This window comes from Gekko japonicus, unplaced genomic scaffold (assembly GCF_001447785.1).
Source record: "Gekko japonicus isolate JY-2015 unplaced genomic scaffold, Gekko_japonicus_V1.1 scaffold10, whole genome shotgun sequence".
Lineage (NCBI taxonomy): Eukaryota > Metazoa > Chordata > Lepidosauria > Squamata > Gekkonidae > Gekko > Gekko japonicus.
The window spans coordinates 2,992,609-3,002,250 of NW_015167526.1; the positions used below are offsets into that span (position 1 = coordinate 2,992,609).

Sequence of the window (9,642 nt, forward strand, 5' to 3'; positions counted from 1 at the left end):
CCACAGTGATGTACCACCACCCCGTAGCACAACCCTTCCTTCAACCACTTCACCCCCAAAAGGGAGGACTCCTCTTCAGGGGCAAAAGGACGTAACCTAAATTGATTGGGGCGCTGTCTCTCATGGGGGGGGGGCAAAAATCAGAAGATGGAAGGTACCCCCTCGGCCGCTTTCTACATGGCACTCGGTACCGGCTCGTCCTGGCTTCCGCTTACCCCTGCCCATGTTTGACTTGACTTCTCTGAATGCAGAGAAATGCGCAAAACCTGTACCCTGACAAGTATTCCTCTTCTTCTGGGACAAGACTGTCATGACGGGCTACGTCCAGTGCATGAGGGCACGCTCAGGCCCCTCTCTAAAAGCGGCAGAGCCATCGAGATGGCTAGAGAACGCTGCATCAGCAAAAGCAACGCCAAGCCGGGAGAGAAAAGTTACACAACACAGTTTTCCGAAAAAGGTTTTCCCCTTAGTCAGAGAGAGAGAGAGAAAGGAAACAGATACCGTTAAGCACAAGATGTACGATACCTTTCGGAGAAGAGACCGGCATCTGCAGACAGACGCATTGGCAAGATCAGGTAGCCCACCCCACCCGGGAAGGCCCCGCTCACAAGCGACCGGCTCGTGAGTTCACGTTCCCGACTGCACACAGGAAGGAGAGCTGGCTTTGGCGGACCCCGACGGCAGCCGCATGCTCCAAAAGAAAACCACTTGGAAGATTTCTTTTCCCCCGCCCCCGTTTTAAAAAACAACAGCGACGGCTACACAATGCCTTCTTCTAGCTAACAATATAGGAGGAAGTCCACTCCCCCCCCCGCCCGTGTCCTCCGTTTTAAAAGCAGGGTGGGTACAGTCGAGAGCTACTGCGACGGAGGCAGAACTGCGTAGCTGTCGGAGAATCGCCGAGGGACTCCTCTGGGCATGCTCAGAGTGTTCTCCCCTTGCGCACAGAGGGTGCTAGAGAGCATAACACGGCCGCACACATCCTATATACTTGGGAACTTGGTGCTCTCTGGCTGGAGGGGCGTGGCCCATGCAAGGTGGGCTGCACCACGCTGATCTTGGGGAGGGGGGAGAAGAGACAAAAAGAAGGAAGGAGGAGGAGGAGATTGGATTTATACCCCGCCCTTCACTCGGAGTCTCAGAGCAGCCTACAAACTCCTTTCCCACAACAGACACCCTTGTGAGGTAGGCAGAGCTGAGAGAGCTCTGACAGAAACTGCTCTTGAAAGAACAGCTCTGAGAGAACTGTGGCTGGCCCAAGGTCATCCAGCAGCTGCAAGTGGAGGAGTGGGGACTCAAACCCGGTTCTCCCAGATTAGAGTCCGCGCACTTAACCGCTACACCAAGCAATCCTCTTAACTACACTACATTACACCAAGGAATCCTCGCCTGCCAGGGAGCCCCGGTGTGTGGCCGGCAGAGGATTCGTGGGGGCAGAGCCAGTGCCAAAGGGGCACTGATCAGGCCCGGCACGCTGCCCTTGGCGCATGCCATGAATTTACTCAGACCTGCCCATGGCTGAGAACAGGGCTTTTTTGGTAGAAAAAGCCCAGCAGGAACTCATTAGCATTACAGGCCACACCCAACAGCAGAAACTCATTAGCATATTAGGCCACCCCCTGACAGCACAGCTCATTAGCATATTAGGCCACACCCCATGCCTTCCCTTGGCTTGCCCGGGCACCCCAAGGCTGCGGGGAGCCCAGGCAAGCTGGCCCTTGGATGTTTCCGTGGTCCCTGATCCTCCCAGGGCCCCCCGGCCCACCCGCCTCAGAGTCGCGTGGGGGGTTGTTCTCCAGGCCTTCCCTCTGTAGCCACGCACGCAGAGGTTTTGGCTGTAGTGGGCGTGGCCAACTCTGAAGCCATCCGGAACTCCGTTCCTGTGCGTTCCGCCCCCAAAATAGCCCTGGCTGAGGAAGAGAAGAAACAGAAGACCACCTGCCGTGGTGACCAGTCATGTCATTAACGAAGCCTTCAAGGGGAACTTCCTGCTCGTGAAAGCAGGGGGCCAGCCTGACCGTTACGGTCATCTCCAGTGGCCCTGCTTTGGATACGCCCACCTTCTGAGATTAGGCAGGTGGCAACCCAGGACGGGGCCTTCTTGGTTGTGGCCCCAAAGTTCCGTAATCTTCTCCCCACGGAGATTCATCTATTCTCTTCCACCAGTGAATGAAGCCTTTTTGTTTCATTTGGCATTCCCTCCGTCGATCCTTCCTTCCTCCCTTCCTTCCCAATGTTTTTATGTTTTTCATGTATTTTAACTTTTTTTAAAAAACGCCTGTTTTAATGATGGATTGTTTGGGAGAGGGGGGCTGATATGAATGGTTTGGTGTAGTGTAGAGATGTAAAATTTCCAGAAATTTTGAAGCTCGGAAAACCCCCCGGGTTTTTTCCGTTTTTTTCCGGGGGGAAACGGAAAAATTGAAAAAAATGCTACATTAGCATTTCTTTTGTCTTTTCTAGATTGAAAGTCATTCTGTTACTTTAGGAACATAAAATAGGACTATGGACATTTTTACTTGGCATGAAATTATCACAACTAGCATATTAAAAAATATAGTGTATCCAAACAATTATTACAAACAGAATACCCACCCACATGCAAAAACAAAACTGAAACTTTTTAATTTTCTTCTGACAATCGCACCTCCTAAAGGAAGAAATGCATCTTGTTCTTGCATTGGAGAGTTCAGTTTGTAACCTAGGACTTGCTTGTCCTCAGTGCACAGAAATTAGATCAATGTGATACCATATATATATATATTAGAAATGATTTGAAAAATATTTGAACACCTTATCTTAAAATATTTTATTCATCATATTAAAATAAAATGTTCCATAATCATTTTTTTCTTTTCTTTTCTTTTTTTCAATTTTTCCAATTTTTCAGAAAAAAACAAAAAGCCTTCAGAAAAAAAATGAAAAAAAATGGGTTTTTCCCCGAATTTTTCCATTTTTTTTCCAGCCCTTCACATCTCTAGTGTAGTGGTTAAGTGTGTTGACTCTACTCTGGAAGAACCGGGTTTGATTCCCCACTCCTCCACTTGCACCTGGCTGGATGACCTTGGACAAGCCATAGTTCTGGCACAGCTGTTCTTGAAAACGAGCAGTTCCTGTCAGAGCTCTCTCAGCCCCGCCTACCTCACAGGGTGTCTGTTGGGGGGGGAAGGGAAAGGAGTTTGTAAGCCGCTCTGAGACTCCCTTGAGTACTGAAGGGCGGGGTCTAAATCCAATCTCTTCTTCTTCTTTTATAATATAATTTTATCATGTCCGTTTTAAATGGTTCGTCGCCTTGGAGGCCCTTATAAGGACAGAGAGGCGGGACACAAATTCTGTGCATACAATAAATGCTGGGCCTTTCGGATTGTCTGCAGACCTTCCCCTCTTTACCAAATTGGGGGGGGGGAGATGTGTCTTTTTAAGAATCCGAAAGGAGGAGCTTTCTGCCTAAACACCAGGTGCTTTTCCAAAAGCCACTTCTCGCTGCTTACAAACAAGGGATTTGTCAGTCGCTGGAGAGCAGGCGAGATTCTTGAGTGATCCGCGAAGCAAACCGGCCGGCTGGTTTTGGCAGCCGAACTCCCTCCCTGGCTTGTCTCTCCACAGAAGCTGCAGACCAAAACCTCCAAACATGGGTTGGACCTCAAGCCCGGGACAGACATCACTGCCGACTGTGGTCAAGGGTTGCTTCCAAGTGCCCAAACTATGTTTATGGAGTCTCTTTAACTTCAAGCCAAGCCCGGAAATCAGATACTCGAAGTGGGCTTGGAAATGCAGCGTCTGAGGCTGGGTTCCGTCCAGCAAGCTAGAAGCCGGATTTTCCCTGGACATCCGGGGTCTTCAGCAGTGTTAATGCAAGAAACCGCAGGTCCCGCTAAGTACCATTTAGCATTCCCTCCGCTCTGGGCCACAGAATTCCCCTCCTACGAGTTTCACATCTTTTGCTCAAGGAAAGGTATCATTTGGAGACCCAAAGGAGGTTTCCCCCCCCATATGGTTAGTGACCCTCTCCGGTTCACTGCCACGCTCTGTAAAACCCGCAATTTTGGCTTGGGTCAATTAATCGCCCCAAAGAGATTAAAGCAGGGGTGTCAAACATGCGGCCCGGGGGCCGGGTCAGGCCCCCAGAGGGCCTTCATCAGGCTCGCGGTGGAACTGGCCGTCTCCTGCTTCCGGTTCTGCTGCTGCTGCTGCTGCTGCATCATCGCTTGCTTCGCCAGACTCTCTTAATCGCTCAGCCATTTCATGTTTTAACCTGGGCCCTGGACGCAGAACTCTGAGCATGAGATTTCTGTGGCGAATGTCAATAAATCAAAACTAGGTTTGCAGCTTACAGAGTTAATGCTTTAAGCATGTTTTTATTTTAAGTAAAAAAAAAAACACCTTTGTGTTTGTGTCCTTTATAAAATTTATATCTCGGCTACCTGGCATTACGTTTTACGACACATATGGCCTGGCCCAACAAGGTCTCATTTATGTCAGATCCGGCCCTCATAACCAATGAGTTCGACACCCCTGGATTAAAGTGTCTAACACGACTCCATTGAACAGAAACAAGGACGATTCAAACGGGGTAATTATATTTGGTAACCATCCTTTAGTTGATGGGGTTCTGCATACCCAAGAGTGTAGTTGCCTAATAAAAAGAGCATTCAAATGACCAAGCATGGCTGAAGATGCATCGCTGGGTCATCTGCAACTGCTCAGGTTAACTCTCTTAAAAGAGGCACTACACTGCAGCTTTGTTCCATGTTGTGGAGGTACTTGGGGGAAACTGAGGCCTAGTCCATCCACACAGCTGAATGAGCGGATGGAATACTTCAGTGTTAAATGCATATGGGCCAGAGGTCCACCAGTGGCTCTTAGCCACAAGGTATAGAGAGGAACTCTCAGTCCGGGGCAAGTGGTGCTCTGTATTCTTGGTACTTGGAAGGGGGGCAACAGTGGGAGGACTTCTGGTGTCCTGGCCCCACTGCTGGACCTCCTGATGGCACCTGGTATATCTGGCCACTGTGTGACAGAGTGTTGGACTAGATGGACCATTGACCTCATCCAGCATTGGCTTCTCTTATGTTCTTAACACCTGGACTGAACTCACCTCAGGCTGCAGGAGAAAGAACACATTTTGGCACGCTTCCCTTTGTTCAAAAACCCCCTTGCTAAAAGCAAACCAGCACAGAAAGCTACGGGAAGGTCCCTGAAGTAGGGATCACTCCTCGTGAGACCAATTGAAAGTCCTTCCAGTCCTACTTCCTGTTTCTAATCTCTACAGTTCAGGGGAACGCCACAAGTAGTCCCGGGTGCCAACAGCGTTTCTCCCCAGCTACTGGTACTCAAAGGTACACTGCCTTAGTACATGGCAGCTCCATTTCGCCACCATAGTTGGTGCAGCATAGCAGACGGGTCATGGAACTTTGCCTCCAGGAGACCAACCCACGGCACGCTTTTTCACGAGGCCTAGTGCGCACAACAGCAGCTAAGGAGGAGGAGGAGATGGGATTTATACCCCTTTGCCCTTCACTACCCAAGGGAGTCTCAGAGCAGCTTACAGACTCCTCTCCCTTCCCCTCCCCACAACAGACACCCTGTGAGGGAGGCGGGGCTGACAGAAACTGGTCTTTTTCAAGGACAGCTCTTGTCAGAACTATGGCTTGCCCAAGGTCATCCAGCAGCTGCAATTGGAGGAGTGGGGAATCAAACCCGGTTCTCCCAGATTAGAGTCCACGCACTTAACCACTACACCAAACTGGCGGGTCCCTGCGCCAAATCCTGCGCACGTCTTTTTCAAGGACAGCTCTTGTCAGAACTATGGCTTGCCCAAGGTCATCCAGCAGCTGCAATTGGAGGAGTGGGGAATCAAACCCGGTTCTCCCAGATTAGAGTCCACGCACTTAACCACTACACCAAACTGGCGGGTCCCTGCGCCAAATCCTGCCCACGTCGGCAAGCCGCCTGTGGCCCCCTCCGCATGCCGTCTACAAGACTGGGGTGAGGAAGCTGACCTACCTTACAGGGCAGGTGTAAGGACGGGAACAAGAGAAGGCAGGTGGAAAGCTTCAGACACTGCAAGCACAACATAAAGACTCGGGATTCGTAAAGGTACCAGTTCCTGGGCAAAGACTTCCTAGCATCAGCTTTGCGACTTCTGGCCTCACGAGCCAGGACACGAGACCTGGAGCGTCAGAGGTTTCAAGCAGAGGCGAACCCTGCCCAGGGGGGCCTCTTACAAGCCCCCCCCCAACCTGCCACTCAACAAGGCCATTCTGCACAAAGGAGCCTTGGAGAAACGGAGTTCCCTCATCTCTCATCTGCCCCTAATAAATAGGTGTTTCTAAAGCTGCGATGCTCCAAAATCGGCGGGCAAGGATTCACGCACCTGGCACTCAGGTGGGTGTCACAGACCACCCCACAGCTGCCTGCCACCCGTGGGGCAGTGGAGGATGGGGAAAGGGAACGCAAGGCCCCAAGATGGAGAGAGACCCTCCAGCGTGCCCTGCACAGGGAAGGGTCTCCTTGGGGGTCGGGAGGAGGGGGCTGCGGATCTTCCTCCAACCGCTCCTGGGCGGAGAGAGGGCGCAGAGGAAAGGCTCCGCCAATGCATCGACACTCCGGGTTTTACACAGTGCCGCCCGCATGTGCAAGCTAAGAAGACCTCTGGCCCCTGCCCCAAGGAGCATACAAACGGGACAGGTGTGAGCCAACACGGCCGCCCACTCTGGCCGGGTTTGATTTGAGGCTCAGTGGAGGAGAGGAAGGATCGGCCCCACCGGGCGGACAGATGTGCCGGGGTCAGCAGGTCACTTAAGGACACGGAGGCTTCGTTGGGTGCTGGACGGGGGCTTCGGAAGGCCACAGGGAGGGAGACGGCGGGAACTCATCGGGGCTGAAAGGAGAGGCTCTGCCCCCACCACGGTCCCAACTGCCGGCTTCTCTTTCGTTCCACGGAGGAGTAAATTTTGCTTGGCAGGAGGTGGTGGTGGGGAGATGAGGAGGCCCATCGCTGTAATGAGCACCCATCGTTTTGGGGGAGACGCATCTTCTGCAGAGATCGGTGGAACTCTGCCCAACAACCAGAGCAGCCAAAAGGAGGAGAGGGCAATTGCGGCGGGCAGGGGGTTGGTCCCCTGTGGGCAGCATTCTTATTCCTTCAAGAGCTGCCAACCCCCCAAAAACCCCCCCACACACACAGTGATGAAAGGCAGCTGCCCGCCTCTCCACATCTGGCCAGCGTACCAGCTGGCCGTGGAAGGGGGCATGCATTCTTCCTGAGCGCCCAGAATTTTGAGACTCCCTCTAGGTCAAAGGGGGTTTCTTCCCCTGTCCTAGAGCTCAAAGACACCACTCAACAGAGCGCACTCACACACCCCCAGCACACGCGCAAGGCCAGGCAGAAACTTTTCGGAGAGACACAACCTGAGCAAGACTGTTAAGGATTTGGGGGGGGGGTCTGGAGGTCATTAATTCAGAGGACCACCATAGGTCGGAACTGACTTGACAGCATTTAACACACGCACACAATAATTGAAGAAGAGAAGAGATTGGATTCATACCCCACCCTTCACTACCCGAAGGTGTCTCAGAGCGGCTTACAAACTCCTTTCCCTTCCCCTCCTTTCCCCACAACAGACACCCTGTGAGGTGGGTGGGGCTGAGAGAGCTCTGACAGGAACTGCTCTTTTTCAAGGACAGCTCTGACAGAACTATGGCTTGCCCAAGGTCATCCAGCCAGGTGCAAGTGGAAGAGTGGGGAATCAAACCCGGTTCTCCCAGATTAGAGTCCACGCACTTAACCACTACACCAAACTGGCTTTTGTTGCTTTAAGAAAGACAAAAAGCATCGAGTTCTCAAGCGTTGTAGGTCTTGCGTGTGTGTGTGTGTATGAATATGTATATATTCATATACATACACATGCACACGCACACCCATACACACACTGTAAAGTCACAGCTGACTTATGGTCACCTCAATTGTTTGGAAGGCCAGAGACATTCAGAGGGGGTTTGCCATCGCCTGCCTCTGCATAGCAACCCTAGACTTCCTTCAAGGCTCCCTCTAAGCTGTGGAGTCTTGTGAGCAAGAATTCTACTTTGTGAGCTCCTGGCATTAAAGCGGCGCGCGAGCGATTTGGCTGCTGCGTGAATTAGTTTGTTCTGGAGCCCTCCTTCCTGTGCTAAGTCAAAAATGCGTGAGCCGGAGGCTAAAAAACTGTGAACCAGCTCGCACTACGTCAGCTTAGAGGGAACACTGCTGGGGATGGGGTGTCTCCCATCCAAGTCCTAACCAGGACCGACCCTGTTTAGCTTCCGAGATCTGACGAGATCGAGCCAGGCTATCCGGAGCAGGGCGGAACCCAAGGTCCCCTCTAATTCCACCGCCCCCCCAGCAGAGCAGTTCACATCCTGAGATGCGTGCGGCTCCAGACCGCCGCGGAGAGGGGCTTCTTGTGTTAATGAGCGGCCGCTCGGGCACACAGCTTAGAGGGAACACGGGGGAGAAGTCTGGCGTAGCCCTGGTATCTACGAGCACCTAGGCAAGAAAGCCCTCTTGGGCAGAGACAGGATAGCAAAGCGGGGGTGGGGTTAGGGTTATGTGCTGACTTGCTGGCTTTCACGCTGCGGGGAGTTCCCCCCTCCCAAGCGACCTAAGATCCCAAGTCTGGGTTTGGGTGCACATATTGGGGGGGGGGGCATTTTTCTTGCTCCCAAGCAAGTCCCTGCAGAAGCCTCACCCCCTGACACTTTCCCTGGCACGAAGACAAAAGTGCCGGAAAAGCTGCTCCCGGCTCCAGCACTGCCGCTGGCCGCCTGCCCTCCCCACCTGCCCCCTGTCAAGTCCAACGGGGGGGGGGTGCCAGAAAGGCAGGCCAGGCGGGCGGTTCTCGCCCCCACGCCCAGAGGGCGCTGTACCCGGCACGCACGGGGCTCCCGAAGGAGGGCCAGCCGCAAACCCAACAGGTGCAGCTCTGCCCCGCTGCAGACGAAGGCGGCACCTGTTGAATCCTGGTGCCACTTCCCTCCTGGCCCGCCTTCGCCCCCCCAACGTCTCCCGAAGGCGGTCTCGGCCCCTGGGGCCGGGGCGCTCTGCACACGCTCCGCGGCACCCTTCTCCTTCGGCGGCCGAGCCCTGAGGACGAGGAGCCTGCTGCCTTGGCGCTCCCCCCGCGCGACGGAGCCGGCCGGGCGGCGGGACTGACCTGCACGTCGAGAAGGCGGCGGCGCGGCGGGCGCTCCTCCGGCCCATGGTGGTGCGGCGCCTGGGGCTCCCTCGACGCCGCCACGGTTATGTAAAAGCCCGGCGCCTCCGCCAAGCCAGCCAGCCAGCCAGGCAGCTGCGCTCGCTCGCTCGCTCCTTTGCTCGCTCGGAGGGGCGGAGCAGCCCGGCCCAGCCCCGGGAAGCCCTCGGGCGGGACCGATCCGCTGGGCGCGCCGGCCGGCCCCCGAGGGCGCTCGCTCCCTCCCTGGCGGAAGGCGGGCCTGGCGCTCCACGTGGAGGGAGGGAGGGAGCCCCCGACGGGCGCGGCCGGGAAGGGGGGGACTGGCAGGCCTCGCGTCGCACGTGGGACCTCGTGGAGCAGGGCGGGGGAGCGCCAGGGTTGCCAACTCCCGGTTGGGGAAGACCTGGAGATTTTTTTGGGGGGGCGG

General features: G+C 54.4%; 1 protein-coding gene across 1 annotated transcript in view; it reads right to left on the minus strand.

Moving 5' to 3' along the window:
* The window catches only part of SH2B3 (SH2B adaptor protein 3), a 102,887-nt gene extending 93,646 nt beyond the window's left edge, over positions 1–9,241 (minus strand). The window contains exon 1 of the mRNA XM_015413218.1: positions 9,195–9,241. Within this exon, the coding sequence (XP_015268704.1) occupies positions 9,195–9,241 (47 nt within the window). The remainder of the gene's footprint in view (positions 1–9,194) is intronic.
* Positions 9,242–9,642: the final 401 nt, after the last annotated feature.